The sequence below is a fragment of the Pristis pectinata genome, chromosome 8, assembly GCF_009764475.1.
Source record: "Pristis pectinata isolate sPriPec2 chromosome 8, sPriPec2.1.pri, whole genome shotgun sequence".
Classification (NCBI taxonomy): Eukaryota; Metazoa; Chordata; class Chondrichthyes; order Rhinopristiformes; family Pristidae; genus Pristis; species Pristis pectinata.
In genome coordinates, this window is record NC_067412.1 from 1178227 (window position 1) to 1198554 (window position 20328).

The 20328-nt window shown below is 47.7% G+C and overlaps 1 protein-coding gene across 3 annotated transcripts in view; it reads right to left on the reverse strand.

Moving 5' to 3' along the window:
• The window catches only part of nlrc3 (NLR family, CARD domain containing 3), a 60762-nt gene that overhangs the window by 17392 nt on the left and 23042 nt on the right, over positions 1-20328 (reverse strand). For all 3 annotated transcript variants that reach the window (XM_052021381.1, XM_052021380.1, XM_052021382.1), the window contains exons 3-7: positions 19734-19994; positions 15857-17612; positions 2576-2662; positions 1908-1991; positions 1746-1829 (exon numbers count right to left, since the gene is read on the reverse strand). In XM_052021381.1, coding sequence (XP_051877341.1) covers positions 1746-1829; positions 1908-1991; positions 2576-2662; positions 15857-17612; positions 19734-19994 — 2272 coding nt within the window. The remainder of the gene's footprint in view (positions 1-1745; positions 1830-1907; positions 1992-2575; positions 2663-15856; positions 17613-19733; positions 19995-20328) is intronic.

Below are 20328 nucleotides of genomic sequence, written 5' to 3' on the forward strand. Positions count from 1 at the left end.
CAAAAAATAGTATTAAAGAAAGGTGATAAATTCCCCAGGATCTAATGAGCTGCATCCTAGGGTTTTAAAGGAGGTGGCTGTGGAGCTAAAAGTAGCACTATGGCCATTACCTTCTCGAGAACTTACTACATTTTTCACAAATGGCAGGCAGCAGATGTAAATCCACTTTCTAAGTGTGTGTGTGTGAGAGCGAGGGAGAGCGAGAGAGAGAGAGAGAGAGAGAGTGAGAGCGAGAGTGAGAGAGGGAGAGAAAGAGAGAGAGAGAATGGAGAATTATACACCAGTTATCCTGATATCAGTGGTCTGGAAAATGCTAGAATCCATTATTAAGCAAGTGGTTGCAGGGTGTTAAGTAAATAATGGTGGGTTTATGAAAAGGAAATCATGGACAACAAATCTGTTGTTTTATTGAGGTTATAACATCATCGCCAGAAGATAGGGTCTACTTGGATTTTCAGAAGGCCTTTGACAAGTTTCTTGCATTTAAATGAAATTAGATCATGTAATATACTGACATGGATAAACGACTGGTTAATGGTCAGAAAATAAAGAGCAGGAGTACCAGGTCACTTTCAGACTGTGACCCGTGGGGTGCCACAGCAATCGGTGCTGAGCCATGGCTGTTCAGTGCATTTCAGTGATTTGCGTGAGGGATCCAAGTGTAATACTTCCAAGCTGCTGATGATACTAAACTGGGTGACAGAGTGGGCTTTAGAGGATGCAGAGAGGCTTGAGGGAGATTTAGACAGGCTAAGTGAATGGGCAAAGACTTGGCCGAGGGAATATCAGATCATCCACTTTGGTAGAGATAAAAGAAGTGGTGAGAAACTGAAAGGTGTTGGTGTTCAGAGGGACCTTGGTGTCTTTGAACATGAATCACAAAGTTAAGCTGCAGGTACAGCAAGCGATTGGGCAAAGAGGAACCGATGTGAGGGGCAAGTTATTTTACGCAGAGAAAGTAAAGAGCAAGAGTACCAGGTCACTTCCAGGCTGTGACCCGTGGGGTGCCTGGAATAAGTTACCAGGGGTAGTGGTGGAAGCAGGCAGTTTAGTGAGGTTTAAGAGGCTTTTAGATAGACACATGAATACGAAGAGAATGGAGGGATACGGATGATACACAGGAGGAGGACATTTAGTATAAATTGGCATCAAATTGGTACAACATCGTGGGCCGAATGGCCTGTCCAGTGCTGGACTGTTCTATGTTCTATGTTCTGTGTTCTATGTTGGCTTTTACTGCAAGAGATTTGAATGCAAGAGTAAAAATACAAAAAAAAGTAAGTGCTAGAAACATTCAGCAGGTCAGGCAGTATCTGTGGAGAGAGAAGCTGTTAACCTTTTAGATGCTAGACCCTTCGTCAGAACCCCTGGGACTGGGTCTCCTCTCAGTAACTAAGGAGAGGTACAGATGAACCCCACACTTTCATTGCTAACAGTTCTGCACATTTCAGGTCCCCCACCAGAAGAGGAGTGACGCAATCCCTTAGAAAGTGTTGTTCTTTCATTTCATCAGATATCACATATCCGGCATCAGTAAGTGACAGCTCAGCTCCCTTCTCTGAAAACCACACACTATACAACAGGCAGAAAGCCCAACCACCACAGGAAGCTGCATGAACTGAGCAGGGCCATTAATCCTTTCTACACCATGTCCACTCTCTCCCTCCTTCCCAGCTCTCCCCTCCTCCTCCACTCCATCCCACCCTCACTTCCAACCTCCTCTCCCTGAACACAGAGTCACTTACTTGAGAGAGATGAGGCCCTGGTTTATTTTCAAGGCATCGGCGAATGCTTTTGCTCCCTTGGGGCCGATCGAGTTGGTCCTGAGGCTGTGGGGGAACAATGAGCAGATGAAGCTAGGTGGAAGGGGAGGGAAGTGGCTAAACACACATGGTAACAGTACTCACTCCAAAGCAGACAGGGTGCGATTCACCATCAGCGACCGAGCGATTGCCTTCGCCCCCTTGTTGCTGATCAGGTTTTCAGCCAAGCTGCTCAAAACAACATTCAGATACCAGGTAAGAGCAAACTCACCGACACCCAATGCTGGCTACATCTCCCCAACATCCTCCCAGCACAGTGCCAGTACCCACTGCCAGTGGAATCCATCCCGGTTCTTGTGACCAGGGCCGTCCCTGTAGTGCCACTGCCCAGCACCATCACAACCAGTACCACTGCCTAGTGCCATCCCAGCCCAGTGCCAACATCCACTGCCTTCCCAATCCAGTGCCCAGGGCAATCCCAGCCCAGTTCCAGTGCCCACTGCCAGCCGATCCCCGCAGGAGGAGTTGGAAGAGTTATTAAGTACAGGATAACGTGATCAGGACTTTGTAGCAAACCAGCATCTGAAGTGCCTGGGCATTATTGGAAAATTATTGTTCTACTTTTTTGTTTCAGATATTTTAATTGCAATTTCCATTTTTACACTAACTTTGATGCCCACACTGTGTTGACTGCGGTGAGCTATAGCCAGCCTTGCGTGAGTATTAGCTGGTGGGAGGTTGAGTAAACAGGAATTACTACAAGTGCCCCAGGCTGCTAGCCTACAGGGTAAGGCGTTCAGAGATGGACATACCTGATCTTTCTGATCTGACAATCCTTCGCACTCAACAAGCTCCCCAGTAGATCCATCACGTTGTCTTTGAACTGGTTGTTTTCCAACCTTTAAGAAATAGATTGTGTTACACTGGGCCAGCACCATCAGGACAGCAGTGAACCAGATGCTCAGAGGTGTAGCCATTGCTTTACTGAGAACATATGATTGTACCAGTCATATAGTGCCATCTATACGAATCCCATTTCCCAACACTCGGCCCAGAGCCTCCAACGTCATGGCATTTCAAGTGCTGATGTAAAAACTCTTTAACCATTGTAAGAGAGTCTGCCTCCCCACACCACCTCTCTCAAGTAGTGTATTCCCCATTCCAACCACCCTCTGTGTGAAAAAATTCTTCCTCGTCCCCTCTAAAATGTCTACTCCTTGCTTTAAACCTATGCAGTCCAGAGGAAAGGTCTTGACCTGAAACCTTGACTGTCCATTTTCCTCCACAGATGCTGCCTGACCTGCTGAGTTCCTCCAGCATTTTGTTTGTCGCTTCAGATTCCAGCATCTGCAGTCTCTGGTGTCTCCTTTGATTATTGAAGTTCTTTACTCTATGCCCCTCATAATTTTGTGTACCTCAACCAAGTCCCCCCTCAGCCTTCTCTGCCACAAAGAAAACAAACCCAGTCCATCCAGTCTCTCCTCATAACTGAACCGCTCCATCCCAGGCAACACCCTGGTGAATCTCCTCTGCACCCTCTCCAGTGCGATCAAGTCTTTCCAATAGTGTGGCGACCAGAACTGCACACAATGGTCCAGCTGTGGTCTAACCCATGTTTTATGTACCGTGACCTCCACTGCTCTTATATTCTATGCCCCAGCTAATGAAGGCAAGTATCCCATTTGCCCTCTTCACCACCTTGTATACCTGGGATCCTTGGACATGTTCCTCAATGCTTCCTAAGGATCTGACAATTCATTGTGTACTTCCTAGCCTATTAGTCCTCCCCAATATTACCTCACAATTTTCAGGGTTACGTTTTATCTGCCATTGCTCTGCCCATCTTACCAAACTGTCAATGTTTTTCTGTAGCCAAAGACTATTCTCCTCACTGTCAACAACCCTGCAAACCCATTAATCACACCTCTACATTCACATCCAGACCATTACAGTATACAGCACATAGCAAAGGTCCCAGGGACGATCCCAGCAGCACACCACTGGTCACAGGCTTTCAATCTCAAAAGCAATCCTCCACCGTCACCCTCTGTCTCCTATTACCAAGCCAATTTGTGATCCAATTTTCCAACTTTCCCTGAATCCCATGGGCCCTAACCTTTTGGACCAGCCTTCATGTGGGACCTTGTCTCTGTAGACTACATCAACCACACTATCCTCATCAATGCACTTATTCACCTCCTCAAAAAATTCAATCAATTTAATCAGATAGGATCCTCCTCAATAAAGTCCTGCTGACTCACTCCTGCCTCTCCAAGTGCAGATTAATCCTATCCCTAAGAACTTTTTTCAATAATACTCACCAGCCTGGACTAACCTGGCTGATCCCTGCTGTCCTGGAGTCATCTGGTACCTCTTATGTGCCAGAGAAGACTTTAAAATTTCTGTCTAGCTCCTCAGGCAGTACAGAGTTCCCTCAGTTCAGTCCGTCAGACAGTACAGCACTCTGTCAGTCACAAACCTCAGACAGTACAGCACTCCGTCAGTCACAAACCCTGACAGTACAGCACTCTGTCAGTCACAAACCCTGACAGTACAGCACTCCAACAGTCACAAACCCTGATGGTATAGCACTCTGTCAGTCACAAACCTCAGACAGTACAGCACTCCGTCAGTCACAAACCCTGACAGTACAGCACTCTGTCAGTCACAAACCCTGACAGTACAGCACTCCAACAGTCACAAACCCTGATGGTATAGCACTCTGTCAGTCACAAACCTCAGACAGTACAGCATTCCGTCAGTCACAAACCCTGACGGTACAGCACTCCATCAGTCACAAACCCTGACGGTACAGCACTCCGTCAGTCACAAACCCTGACGGTACAGCACTCCATCAGTTTTTTTTACAAACATTTATTTGCTAAAAGCACTACAAAAGGACATCCAATGTCAGAACTACTACAACTATACAAGAAAGTAGAAGAAAAACTATGCAAACTACATACTACAGCAATAATGCCAACAACCGCTAAACGCACAAGCAACACTTCAGAGAAGAGTTGCATTCTCACCGTCCAAGACACACGCGATCCCCTGAGGGGCCCACTGAGTGCGGAACTCAACCAGGGTGCCCGTGGAGACTGCATGCTCCCTCTCCAAGGACATCCACGCATGGACGTAAGCTCGGAAGACGGGCAGGCAGGCGGACCGGCCAGAAACCTCGGCCGCCCACCGCCGGGACCCGTGGATGGCCAGCTTGGCCAGGCCCAGGAGAAGACCCACCAGGAGATACTCCACATGATCTGCCCCATGTCGCACGGAGTGACCGTAGATCAGCAGCGTCGGGCTGAAGTGCAGCTAGAACTTGAGCAGCAGCCCCTTCAGATACTCGAAGAGGGGCTGCAACCTCGCGCACTCCACGTACACGTGGTACACCGTCTCCTCCCGGCCGCGGAAGTGACAGGCGGCTGGGGTGTCGGTGAACCGGCTCAGAAAAACAGTTGCCCTCCACCCCAGGTCCCCAATGTAAAGGGGGAGGACTCCCACGTAGAGAGACCTCCACCGGAGAGCCCCTCCCCACCCGACGGCAAGACAGACCGCCATGGTGTGTCCAGCTGGCAGACCAGGGCGAGGAAGTGAAAGGTGCGCAGGAGCAACCCGTACAAGAAACGCCTCGGCGCATCGCAGAATGGCACCACCGGCGTATCCGCCAGGCAGCTTGGGTTGTGCCAAGTCGCCGCCCAAGAGAGACGCCGGGCCTTGGGCCTGAGCAGCGACTCTGGTGGAGCGCACTCTGTCAGTCACAAACCCTGACAGTAAAGCACTCCCTCTGTCCCGTACACCTGACGGTGCAGCAGTCTGTCTCCCTAGCTCAACAGAGAGCACAGAAATGCTGCCAACCAGCTCCACAGAGAGTGCAACTCTCCTTCCGTCCAGCCGCTCAGACAACACCGTGGATCCCTCAGATCAACACCACAGACAAAGAACATCCTCAAAACGGCTCCTCAGACAGAGCAGCGCTCCCTTGGTCCGCTGACAGTGTTCACTCCCACAGCCTAACATGACAAAAAGTGCAGAGTTCCCAGTCCAGCTCCACAGAACGTGCACAACTTCCTCAAACTCAGCGTAACACTTGGTAAGTCCAGCTCCAGTCAGTGGAGAAACTGACCCAGTCCATCACTTCAGACAATGCAGCAATCCCTCAGTCCCACCCTCACGCGGTGAAACGCTCCCTCAGTCCCACCCTCACGCGGTGAAACACTCCCTCAGTCCCACCCTCGCACGGTGAAACGCTCCCTCAGTCCCACCCTCACGCGGTGAAACGCTCCCTCATTCCCACCCTCACGCGGTGAAACACTCCCTCAGTCCCACCCTCACGCGGTGCAACACTCCCTCAGTCCCACCCTCACGCGGTGCAACACTCCCTCAGTCCCACCCTCACGCGGTGCAGAGCTCCCTCAGTCCCACCCTCACACGGTGAAACACTCCCTCAGTCCCACCCTCACGCGGCGAAACACTCCCTCAGTCCCACCCTCGCACGGTGAAACACTCCCTCAGTCCCACCCTCACGCGGTGCAGAGCTCCCTGTATCCATCAAAGGGACAGAACTCTGGTGTAAAGTTCCATGGACTGAGCTCAGCCCCCACCCCACTCCTCAGACAGCTGCACCACAGAGAACAGTTCAGCACAGGAACAGGCCCTTCAGCCCACCATGTCTGTACCCACAATGATGCCAATTTAAACTAATCCCATCTGCTTGTGTAAAGTCGATATGCCTCCATCCCTGCCTGTTCATGTGTCTGTCTAGATGCCTCCCAACCCTGTTATTGTATCTGCTTCTACCAACTCCCATCACTCTCTGTGTAAAAACTTGCCTCGCACATCTCCTTTAAACTTTCCCCACTCACCTTGAAGCTATTTCCTGTAGTCACAGTTGTACAACACGGAAACAGGCCCTTCAACCCAATGCATCAAGGCCCACTAAGTTGCCTACCTGAGCTTGTTCCATTTGCCTGGGTTTGGCCGATATCCTTCTAAACGTTTCCTATCCATGTATCTGTCTAAATATCTTCTAAATGTTCTAACTGTCTCCACCTCTACCACTTCCACTGGCAGCTCGTTCCACGTCCCCACCACCCTCTCTGTGAAAATCTTGCCCCTCATGTCCCCTTTAAATTTTTCCCCTCTCACCTTAAACCTGTGCCCTCTCGTTTTAGACTCCCCAATCCCAGGAAAAATGTGACCATTCACCCTGTCTATGGTCCTCATGATTTTATAAACCTCTATAAGGTCACCCCTCAGGCTCCTATCCTCAGGGTAAAAAGCTCCAGCCTATCCAGCCTCTCCTAATAACCCAAGCCCTCCTGTCCCAGTAACATCCTTGTGAATCTCTTCTACACCCTTTCCAGCTTAGTCACATCCTTCCTATAGCTGGGCGACCAGAACTCTGCATATTTTCCTAATCTCGGCATGGACTGGTTGGGCCGAAGGGCCTGTATCTGTGCTGTATTGCTCTACAGCTCCAATAGTAATGTCTTGTACAGCTGTAACATCACATCCCAGCTCTTCTACTCCTGACTAATGAAGGCAAGTGTGCCAAACGCCTTCTGCATCACCCTGTCTCTCTGTGTCACCGCTTTCAGGGAACTATGTACCTGTACCCCTGGGTCTCTCTGTTCTACAACAATCCCCAGGGCCCTGCCATTCACTGTGTAAGTCCTGCCTTGGTTTAACTTCCCAAAATGCAACACTTCATACTTGTCTGAGTTTTGGTGCCAACCAGGTGCCAGGGTCAGGGACGTCTCAGATCAGGTCCACAGCATTCTAAAGGGGGAGGGTGAGCAGCCGGAAGTTGTGGTACACATTGGTACCTATGATGTAGGAGGTCCTGAAAAGTGAATGTGGGGAACTAAGTAGGAAGCTGAAAAGCAGGACCTCAAGGGTAGGAAACTCTGGATTGCTGCCTGTGCCACACGCCAGTGAGGGTAAGAACAAGTTGACTTGGCAGATGAATGCGTGGCTGAGGAGTTGGTGCAGGGTGCAGGGTTTCAGATTTATGGATTATTGGGATCTCTTCTGGGGAAGGTATGACCTGTACAAAAGGGATGGGTTACACCTTAACTGGAGGGGGATCAATATCCTTGCGGGCAGGTTTGCTAGAGCTGTTGGGGAGGGTTTAAACTAGTTTGGCAGGGGGCTGGGAACCTGAATGATATGTCAGAGGATGGGCCAGTTGGTGTACAGGTTGATGTAGCGTGTAGAGAGACTGTGAGGAAGGATAGGCATTTGATTGGGCAAAATTGCAGTCAGTTGGATGGGCTGAAGTGTGTCTACTTTAATGCAAGAAGTAACAGGAACAAAGGTGATGAACTTAGAGTGTGGGTAAGTACGTGGAACTATGATGTTGTGGCCATTACAGAGACTTGGCTGTCGCAAGGTCAGGAATGGCTGCTGGATATTCCAGGGTTTAGATGTTTCAAAAAGGGACAGGGATAGAGGTAGAAAGCGTGGGGGAGAGGCTTTGCTGATCAGGGACAGTGTCACAGCTGTAGAAAGGGAGGATGTCCTGGATGGATCATCTATTCAGTCAGTGTGGGTGGAAGTCAGAAACAGGAAGGGAGCAATCACTCTATTGGGAATATTCTACAGACCCCCCAACTTCAGCAGAGACACAGAGGAACAGATCGGGAGGCAGATTTTGGAGACGTGCAAAAATAACAGGGTTGTTTTCATGGGTGATTTCAACTTCCCTAATATTGATTGGCACCTCCTTGGTGCAAAAGGTGTGGATGGAGCAGAATTTGTTAGGTGTGTCCAGGAAGGATTCCTGACACAGTATGTAGACAAGCTGACCAGAGGAGAGACCATTCTGGATCTGGTACGAGGCAATGAACCTGATCAGGTGTCAGATCTCTTGGTGGGTGAGCGTTTCAGAGACAGTGACCACAACTCTCTGACCTTTACCCTTGCCTTGGAGAGGGATAGGAGCAAACAGTACGGGAAAATAATTGGGGGAGGGGGAATTATGATGCTATTAGGCAGGAACTTGGGAGTGTAAACTGGGAGCAGATGTTTTGAGATCTCTTGCAGGGGTTCTGGATAGGTTTTTCCCATTGAGGCAGGAAAAAGATGGTAGGGTGAAGGAACCATGGTTGACAAGAGATGTGGAATATCTAGTGAAGAGGCTTACTTAAGGTTTAGGAAGCAAGGATCAGACAGGGCTCTAGAGAGTTACCAGGTAGCCAGGAAGGAGCTTAAGAATGGACTTAGAAGAGCTAGAAGGGGAATGAGAAGGCCTTGGTGAGAAGGATTAAGGAAAACCCCAAGGCGTTCTACTCATATATGAAGAATAGGAGGATGACTAGAGTGAGGGTAGGACCAATTAGGGATAGAGGAGGAAGCATGGGCCTGGAGTCGGAAGAGGTAGGGGAGGTCCTTAATGAATACTTTGCTTCAGTATTCACCAGTGAGAGAGACCTTGAAGTTTGTGAGGACAGTGTAAAACAGGCTGATAAGCTAGAACATGTCAGTGTTAAGAAGGAGGATGTGCTGGAACTTTTGAAAAACATTAGGAGAGATAAGTCACAGGGCACGGATGGGATGTATCCCAGGATACTACAAGAGATTTCTGAGCCCTTGACGATGATCTTTGCAACCTCACTGGCCACAGGAGTAGTACCAGATGATTGGAGGGTGGCAAATGTTATTCCTTTGTTCAAGAAAGGGAGTAGGGATAACCCTGGGAATTACAGACCAGTGAGTCTTACTCAATGGTGGGCAAGTTGTTGGAAAAGATTCTTAGAGACAGGATTTATGATCATTTGGAGCAGCATAGTCTGATTAGGGACAGTCAGCATGGCTTTGTGAAGGGCAGGTTGTGCCTCACGAGCCTGATTGAATTCTTTGAGGATGTGACAAAGCACATTGATGCGGGTAGAGCAGTGGATGTGGTGTATATGGACTTCAGTAAGGCGTTTGATAAGGTTCCCCATGATAGGTTCATTCAGAAGGTCAGGAGGCATGGGATCCAGGGAAATTTGGCAGTGTGGATTCGGAATTGGCTTGCCCATAGAAGACAGAGGGTGGTGTTAGATGGAGTGTATTCTGCCTGGAGGTCGGTGGCCAGTGGTGCTTCGCAGGGCTGTGTTCTGGGACCCTTGCTCTTTGTGATTTTTATAAATGATTTGGATGAGGAAGTGGAAGGGTGGGTTAGTAAGTTTGCAGATGACTTGAAGATTGGTGATGTTGTGGATAGTGTAGAAGGTTGTCCAGGGTTACAATGGGATATTGATAGGATGCAAAGCTGGGCTAAGAGGTGGCAGATGGAGTTCAACATGGAAAAGTGTGAAGTGATTCACTTTGGAAGGTTGAATTTGAAGACAGAATACAGTGTTAATGGCAGGATTCTTAGCAGTGTGGAAGAACAGAGGGATCTTGGGGTCAAAGTCCATAGATCCCTCACAAGTTGATAGGGTTGTTAAGAAGGTGTATGGAGAGTTGGCCTTCATTAGCTGGGGGATTGAGTTCAAGAGCCATTAGGTAATGTTGCAGCTCTATAAAGCTCTGGTCAGACCACACTTAGAATATTGTGTTCAGCTCTGGTCACCTCATTATAAGAAGGATGTGGAAGCTATAGAGAGGGTGCAGAGGAGATTTACCAGGATGCTACCTGGATTGGAGAGCATGTCTTATGAGGATAGGTTGAGTGAGCTAGGGCTTTTCTCTTTGGAACGAAGGAGGATGAGAGGTGACCTGATAGAGGTGTAAAAGATGATAAGAGGCATAGATTGAGTGGACAGTCAGAGACTTTTTCTCAGGGCAGAAATGGCTAACACGAGGGGGGATAATTTTAAAGTGATTGGAGGAAGGGAGAAGTGGGATGTCAGAGGTAAGTTTTTTTTACACAAAGAGTGGTGGGTGCGTGGAACGCACTGCTTGCAGAGGTTGTGGGGGCAGATGCATTAGGGACATTTAAGACACTCTTAGCTAGGCACATGAATGATAGAAAATGGAGGACTATGTGGGAGGGAAGGATTAGATAGATATTAGAGTAGGTTAAAAGATCGACACAGCATTGTGGGCCAAAGGGCCTGTACTGTGCTGTAATGTTCTATGTTCTATGTAAATTCCATCCGCCGTTCCTTGGCCCACTTTAATAGTTATTCTAGATCCTGTTGTAATCTTAAACAACCTTCTTCACCGTCCACCACACCACCAATTTTGTTGTCATCCACAAACTAACTAACCACACCACCTACATTCTCATCCAAATCGTGAATACAGATGACAAACAACAGTGGACCCAGCATCGATCCCTGGTGCACCACTGGTCACAGGCCTCCAACTTGGAAAACAGCCCTCTGACTCCTTCCACCAAGGGCCAGCTCACCCTGGATCCCATGTGATCTAACGTGATCAAACCTTCCAGACCAGCCTACCACGTGGGACCTTACTGAAGGCCTTGCTAAAGTCCATGTAAACAACATCGACTGCCCTGCCCTTGTCAATCCTGTTGGTCACCTCTTCAAAAAAAAATCAACAAAATGCATGAGGCTACGATGACTGTTCCTAATCCGTCCTTGCTTTTCACAAATGCAGGTAAATCCTGTCTCTCAGAATCCCCTCCAGCAACTTTCCCACCACTGATGTTAGGCTCACCAGCCTGTAGTTCCCTGGCTTGCCCTTGAGGCCTTAAATAAAGGCACAACATTAGCCACCTTCCAGCATTCTGGTACCTCACCTGTGACTAACAATGATACAAATATATCTGCCAGGGCCCCAGCAATTTCTTCCCTTGACTGGATCCTTGATTTCCTGACCAACAGACCGCAATCAGTGAGGATAGGCAGCAACAACTCCTCCACGATTATCCTCAGCACTGGTGCCCCACAAGGCTGCGTCCTCAGCTCCTTACTATACTCCCTATACACTCAGAACTGTGTGGCCAAATTCTGCTCTCACTCCACTTACAAATTTGCAGATGACACCATTGTAGTGGGCCGGATCTCAAACAACGACAAGACGGAGTGGTTGAGAGCTTCAAGTTCCGAGGTATAAGCATCACCGACAATTTGTCCTGCACCAGCCATGTGGACACTATGGCCAAGAAAGTGCACCAACGCCTCTCCTTCCTCCGAATACTCCAGTAGTTACAGCAGGTCCCCAATGACTCTCACCAATTTTTACAGGTGCACCATAGAAAGCATCCTATCCAGATGCATCACAGATTGGTACAGCGACTGCTCTGTCCAAGATCGCAAGAAGCTGCAGAGAGTTGTGAACACAGCCCAGTCCGTCACACAGACCAGCCTCCCCTACACTGACTCTGTCGACACTTCCCGCTGCCTCAGGAAAGCAGCCGACATAATCAAGGACCCCTCCCACCCTGGTCATTCTCTTCTCTCTCCTCTCCTGTCAGGCAGGAGATACAAAAGCCTGAGAGCATGTAAGAGCAAGCTTGAGCTTGGGTGCTTGAGAGAAAGTATTTGCCAGAACTATCTCATACCCTCTTTTTGCCTTCCTGACTTCCCTCTTAAGTGTACTCCTACATTTCTTATGCTCCTCAGAGGACTCGCTTGATCCCAGCTGCCTATACCTGACATATACCTTTTTTCATACCTAATGAGCCTCAATATCCCTCTTAAGCCAGGGCTTCCCTAATCCTGCCCTTCACTCGAACCGAAACATGCTGGCCCTGAGCTTTCCCTATCTCACTTTTAAAAGCCTCCCTCTTGCCAGACGTCCCTCTCCCAATCAACCTCAGCAAGTTCCCGTCTAATGCTATCAGAATTAGCCCTGCCCCAATGTAGAACTTGTGGACCCGTCCTATCTTTTTCCATAACTATTTTAAAACTAACAGAATTATGGTCACTGGTCCCGAAGTGCTCCCCCTGACACTTCAGTCACTTGCCCCACCTCAATTTCCAATAGGTGGTTAAATGTTTCCCCCTTTTTCGTCAATCTACATATTGCTTCAGAAAATTTTCTTGGACACACTTAACAAATTCTGCCCCATCCAAACCCTTAGCGTTATGGCAGTCCCAGTCAATATTGGGAAAGTTAAAATCACCCACTGTTACAACATTATTCTTACAACTATCTGCAATCTTCCTACATATTTGCCCCTCTGATTTGCACTGACAACTGGGGACCAATAGTACAATCCTTCTGATATTTGACATTTCCACCCTGGGAAAAAGACTCTATCCACCCTGTCTATGCCTCTCATAATATTATATCAGGTCTCTTCTCAGTCTCCGATGCTCCACAGAAAACAATCCAAGTTGGTCCAACCTCTCCTTATAGCTAATACTTTCCAATCCAGGCAACATCCTGGTGAACCTCATCTGCACCCTCTCCAAAGCCTCCACTTCCTTCCTATAGTGTGGCGACCAGAATTGCACACAGTATCCAAGTGTGGCCTAACCAAAGTTTGATACAACTGCAATGTGATTTCCTAACGTTTATACTCCAGTGAAGGTAAGCATGAGTACGCCTTCTTTACCACTCTATCTAATTGTGTTGCCACTTTCAGTGAGCTATAGACTTGTACCCCAAGATCCCTCAGTACATCAATGCTCCTAAGGGTCCTGCCATTTACTGCACACTTTGACCTCCCAAACTGCATCACCTCCAGATTAAACTTCAACTGCTATTTCTCTGCTCCATATTTCCAAATCTTTTGACAACCTTCCTCACTTTCCACAACTCCACCAACTTCAGCCTAACTGCACAGACTATGTGCAACTCCCTCAGGAGTCCGCAGGGTCCATCGCTATGGACACAGTGCAGCTCCCACTGGTCCATTTCCTCAGATGTGCAGCACTGCCACAGTCAAGCTCTTAAGACAACATAGCTCTCCCTCATTCTGGCTCCCTCAGTCCCTTTGTCAATCTAGCGTTGTTCTCCAGGTATTTCTCAACATTGTCCACAATTTGCTGATGGCAGTTCACTCTGCCTCTCCATCACTTTCATCCACCCAACCCAGGTCTGTGGGTGCCTGGGGAATGTTATGTTGGATGAATTCAGCAGCTGCTTGGCAGGATGACTGAACAGTCAGTCCATGTCACTGACCTTGCTCCCTTGCTCTGGCTGTCCACCTCCTGCAACTGGATTCACTCAATGAATCAGTGCAGTGGAAATTTATGAAGGTGGCAACACAGGTGGTTCTGAAGGTTACTGGCCTTCATTCGCTGGGGTATTGAATACAGAAGTAGATAAGATCTCTTTATTAGTCACATGTACATCGAAACACACAGTGAAATGCACCTTTTGCGTAGAGTGTTCTGGGGGCAGCCTGCAAGTGTCGCCACGCTTCTGGCACCAACATAGCACGCCCACAACTTCCTAACCTGTACGTCTTTGGAATGTGGGAGGAAACTGGAGCACCCGGAGGAACCCCACACAGACACGGGGAGAATGTACAAACTCCTAACAGACAGCAGCGGGAATTGAACCTGGGTCTCTGGTGCTGTGATAACGTTATGCTAATAAGCGAGGTTTTGCTCCAACTTTATAAAACCTTGGTCCGATCTCAGCTGGAGCACTGCGAGCAGTTCTCAACACCATACTATGGGAAGGATGTGATAACGCTGGAGACGGAGCAGAGGAGATTCACCAGGATGTTGCCTGGGACGGAGCGGTTCAGTGACGAGGAGAGACCGGAGAGGTTGGGTCTGTTCTCCCTGGAGCGGAGGATGTTAAGAGGGAACATGACTGGGGTATTTGAAATTACAAGGGGTATACATAGGGTAGACTACAGGAAACTTTTCCCCATATCAGAGGTAGATAAAACTAGAGGATATAGACGCAAAGTAAGGGGGAAGATAGTTAGAGAGGATATGAGGGAGAACTTCTTCACTCAGAGAGTGGTGAGTACCTGGAACGCACTGCCGGAGAGAGTGGTTGAAGCTGGGTCACTGACAGCATTTGAGAAGTGTCTAGATGAGCAGTTGAATCGCCTAGGCTTAGAGGGTTCTGTACCAGTGCTGGGAGATGGGATTAACATGGAGGGGTGCCCATGAATCGGTGTGGACAAGTTGAGCTGAATGGCCTGTCTCCATGCTGTATGATTCTGACTCTATGGTGTCAACATTGGAGAATTATAAATATGAGGGTGGGGGTTTTGTCTCTGGGGAAAAAAGAGACTGGATAGATTTACATGAACCATAGAACCATAGAACAATACAGCACAATACAGGCTATTCGGCCCACCATGTTGTGCCGCCAAACCACACCTTAGACTATCTAACCCCTTCCTCCCACATATCCCTCTAACTTAAATTCCTCCATATGCTTATCTAATAATCTCTTGAACTTGTCCAATGTATCAGCCTCCACCACCACCCCAGGCAGCACATTCCATGCACCAACCACTCTCTGGATGAAAAACCTCCCTCTGACATCACCCTTGAACTTCCCACCCAATACCTTAAAGCCATGTCCTCTTGTTTTGAGCATTGGCGCCCTGGGAAAGAGACGCTGGCTGTCTACTCTATCTATTCCTCTCAATATCTCTTACACCTCTATCATGTCTCCCCTCATCCTCCTTCTCTCCAATGAGAACAGCCCTAGCTCCTTTAGTCTCTCCTCATAATCCATACTCTCTAATCCAGGCAGAGAAGGTGTATAATGAGGTGTATAAAATCCTCAGAAAGCTTGATAGGTGAACAGGAAGGGCCTATTTCCATTAGCAGAAAGAACAGTAACTAGGGGCACTGATTTAAGTCAATCAGTAGGAGGATGAGAATGGAGATGAGAATAACTTTTCACCAGAGGCTAGTGGGGCCTGGAACAACTGCTGAAGGGGTGGGAGAGGCAGAAATTCTCCTCACCGTTCAGAGGCGGTAGGATTAACAAACTAAATAGTTCATGTAAAACAAAAATACTGCAGATGCTGGAACCCTGCATAAAGAGAAAATGCTGGAATCACTCAGTGGGTCTGGCTGGATCTGTGGAAAGAGAAACTCTTAAGTTTCAGGTTCAAACCCTTCATTTGATGAACTGAAACATTAGCTCTGCTCCTCTCTCCGCAGATACTGCCTGACCTGCTGAGTGTTTCCAGCACCTTCTATTTTTATTAAATCTAAATAATTCTCCGACTAACAGAGACTGGGAAACCAAAGGGTTTTTACCTGAGGTTGTGGCAGTACAGAAGGCGGGGGAGCAAGCTCTTGAAGATGTTGTAGCTCAGGCAGTTGGAGAGGTTGGTCTCTTCCATACATTCCTCAGACACTTGCAGGAGGTAGGCCAGGGCGGAGCAGTTGATGGGGGTCAGTCTCCCGGCCAGACTGCCAGTCCGCAGGGAATCTGCCACCCCTTTGGCGATGTCAGTGTGCTGCAGCTCATGGAGGCAGTGCATGAGGTTGACCGTCCTGGAGGAGATGACGTAGTCCGTGTTGAGGCAGCTCTGCAAGTGGTGCACCACAGGGATCCTGTAGCTGTTGTGCTCGTCCTTTGTCAGGAGCAGGCCCTGCAGCAACCTGTTCACCTCTGGTGAGAGAAGGCCAGAGAGGAATCGCACAAAAACGTCCAGGTGACCATCCTCTGACTGCAGCGACTTACTAACTGCATTCTTAAAATGATTTTGGAAGCCAATCTTAGGCCAAGACATAGCACTCTCAGTGAATAGGTCGAATATGGCCCTTTTAGCGGCTGTGTAATAGTAGGTGGCAGCCAGGTACTCCTGCAAGGTAATGTGTGTAAAATAGTAAACTGTACAGATATTAGATTCATCCTTGGCAAAGATCTTAGTGCACAAGCTTCCCTGTAGTGATGAGAGGTCAATACCATGGGCCTTCATGTCCTGCTCATAGAAAACAAACTTGCGTTTGATTAACCCATAAAATGCCAGCCTGCTCAGGTTAGCAATCAGTTTCTTGTTGTTGCTGAAGGTTTGGTCAATCTTCAGTGCCTCCTGCTCCTTTTCCTGCCAATCCCCATTGAGAATCATTTTAAAGAAATAGGTATAGATTTCTGTCATGGTCTGGGGGAAGTTGCCAGCTTTGCGACCATCATTACTGGTTCTGAGGTAGTATGCGAGGGATAGGCCAATCATTAGACAAAAGGAGGGCACGGAGCACATTATGTTCAGTGACTTATGAGCCTTTATGTGTGAAAAGACTCGCGTAGCTACTGCTCTTTCTTCAAAGAGCGTGTCCAAGAAGGCTTTGATCTCAACTTCCTCGAAGCCCCTGAGTTCGGTCATTCTGTCCACAAGACCAGCCGGGATCTGGCTCGCTGCAGTTGGGCGTGAGGTGATCCAGACTGTTGCCTGAGAGAAGATGTTGCCCCGTATAATGTTGGTAATTAAATTGTCGATTTGGATGTCTTTCTTTGGGTCAGTGCAGATCTGGGAGTTTGAAAACTCCAGTGGATACTTGAACTCATCCAAACCATCGAAGACCAGCACCACCTTTGCTGACCCATTCAGAATGTGGCTGGTTTCAGCAATATGGGGAAAGGTCAACTTGACCAGCTTTTCTGCAGATATTCTTTCAAAGGAGTTCAGCTCTCGAAACATGAAGGGGAATATGAAAGTGACATCTCTGTACAACTCCCCCTTCAACCACTTGTACACGAGGATTTTTACCAAAGTGCTCTTACCAATTCCAGCCACTCCAACTGTCACTGAAATCCGTGGCGGGATACTAACTTTCGACAAGGGGAGGAAGAGCTTGTCCAGTGGGGTGTGTCTCGAGCTGTTCTTCATACCTCTGGTGGCCTCAGTTTGCATGACATCATGTTCCTTCTGCTGGATGTCTGTCAGCCCGTCGATTAGCAGGAGATTGGTGAGTCGTTCCAGGGATGGCTTGTCACACACTGCATTGATTTCATGCCCACTCCCGAACTTATTCTGTAGGACTTCAATGTGCTTCTGTATCATTGGTTCTTTAAACAACAACAAAAGAGATTGAAATGAGGATCAAACAACACAAGTAAATAAGGAAGTATATTCTTAAGGTAAGGGGCTGGTCATTCAAAAACGAGGTATGTAGAATTCTTGAGTTATACAGCATGGCAACAGGCCCTTTGGCCCAACTGGTCCATGCTGACCAAGATGCCACATCCAAGCTAGTTCCATTTGCCAGTGTTTGGCCCATAACCTTCTAAGCCTTTCCAATCCATGTACCTGTCCAAGTATCTTTTAAAGGTTGTATTGTACCCGTCTCAACCACTTCCCTGGTAGCTGATTCAACATTGATACCACCCCTTGTGTAAAAATCATTGCCACTCAAGTTCCTCTTAAATCTTTCCCCTCTCGCCTTAAACCTATGCCCTCTAGTTCTTGATTCTCCATCTCTGGGAAAAAGACTGTGCCATCACCCTGTGTATGCCCCTCAAGATTTACTACACCTCTAAGTTCACCTCTCAGTCTCCTACACTAAGGAACAGCCTGTCCAACCTCTCCCTATAACTCAATCCCTCAAAGTCCTTGTAAATCTTTTCTGCACTCTTTCTGCACACTCACCGAGAGTAGTAAACCTCTGCCCCAGAGGTGGAGCCTGGCTCATTAGGAGGATTTAAACTGGATACAAGTACATTTTTGAAAGATCGAGAGATTGAGGGCGATGGGGCTATGGTACAGAGGAGGATTTGATATCTGGGGTAGATCAGCCATGACCATATTGAATGGTGGGGCAGGCATGAGGGGCCGGCTGGCCTAAACAGTTACTCCTATTTTCTCATGTTTAAAAACCAACACTAGTAACCAACCAGCCCAAATCACATGCACACTGGGTCCTCCTTACTGCCACTGACTTCTACTGCAGTGTTTTAGTGTAATTCCATCAAACACAGCTCTGCAGAGGGTGGCAGAATGCAGAAATGGAGAGGGACGATAGATAGTTAAGGGGAGGAAATGAAGAGAAGAAAAAGGAAAGGAAAGAGGAGGTAGAAGAAACAAAGGAACATGGACCAAAATGGAACAACCAGCTTTGTTCTGTTTCTATGTGATCTGTGATAACATTCTTCATTTGAGTGATGGTTACAATGGATTTTTCCCACTTATCATGAAAGTACTGTCAGTAGATTAGTAGAATCCTGTTCCTCCAATAATTAAGCATCCAGCTGTTGCCTGTGCACTGAATAAATTTGGAATAACCATTTATTCAGTGCGCAGGCAACAGCTGGATGCTTAATTATTGGAGGAACAGGAGGCCATCCCAAATCAGCCAATTTCAGTCTTACAATCAAAGACTGTAATAAAGTATTTGCTCCCTGAAGAACAAAGACCAGACAGCAGTAACTGAGAAAGTGGAGTCTGTTCAATGGTAACTAGTGCGTTGAAAATAACCAATCAGTGGCAGCATAGAGGCACTGCAGGAGAATCAGGGGCATGTTGGACAGAAAGTGTATGACAGGGAAAATAAGTGGAGTAATGGGATCGATGGGATTGCTCTGAAAACTGGCACAGATTTGATGGGCCAAATGGCCTCCTTCTATGTCATGGGGAAATCTGTCAATATGTCCTATAAACAATTGATCACTTCTGAGGGAAAACGATCTTTGACCTTTGTGTAGTCCACTTTAATAAATGATATTTCTGTCCTTTACTTCCACAGTAACCTTCACTTCCAAGTTCAGTTTGGGAAAGTGTTGTTAGGTGCCGCAACAAGCTCTTTCCTTCTCTCTCTCTCCTCCTCCCGGCACTCCCTCCCCTTGCTTCTCCTCCTCATTCTTTCCTTCTGCTCCTCCCTGCCTGCCTCTTCTCCCTCTCCAATTCAGGCTGCCAGGAAGAAGCAGAATCTCATTCTTAGGAGAGAGACTGATGCAAAGTGCCTCTCACTGGTGTCCACAGGTTCAATGTTCACCTCTTCTGTCTTTCTGCATTGCTGTGGCAAGTTACTGAGCTGAGGACAAGCCCTCCCTATGGTAGACTGCTCTGTGACATGACTGGGGAAGGTGAGCCTGAAAACCCAAGATCCTGAGATCACCCTTCACAGCCCTGTGTACCCTAGGAGACCTGAGCAAATGGGAATAAATAGTTCATATGAAATAGAAATATCTGACCGTAGACTGTAATTAAAAGGTAGAGCTGTGAGTTAGTGGTCTCAATGAAGGTCTGCAAGGACTCAGAGGCTGCACTTCCTTTCCCAGCGAGGACATCGATCACTGCCTTCGCTTTATCTGATGGGGCTGTCAGTTCCTGAATTTGATTGACTTCTTCAGAGCTCATCAGATCCTGCCTCTTCATGTATCGGATTATTGTCTCCAGAAAGGGCCCGCTGATGGATTTTACCAGGTGCTTCCGATATTTGTTGATCCAAATTCCTAGGACACAAATGAGGCCCAAGAGGGATTGAAAATCCAAATTCATGTTCCATATTCAAAATAAAATTCAACAATGTCAACTATAAATATTTGTATTACCAGAGAATCTTTATCATAGCAAAACATCCCAAGACCCTTCATAGGAGCGTTATCAAACAAACTGTGGCACCAAGCCACATAAAGATATCGGCGCAGGTGGCAAAGGCTTGGTAAAGATGTACATTTAAAGACAAAGAGATACCAGAGAATGCAGATGTTGGAATCTGGACCAACAGACAAAATGCTGGAGGAACTCAGTAGGTCAGGCAGCATCTGTGGAGGGAAATGGACAGAT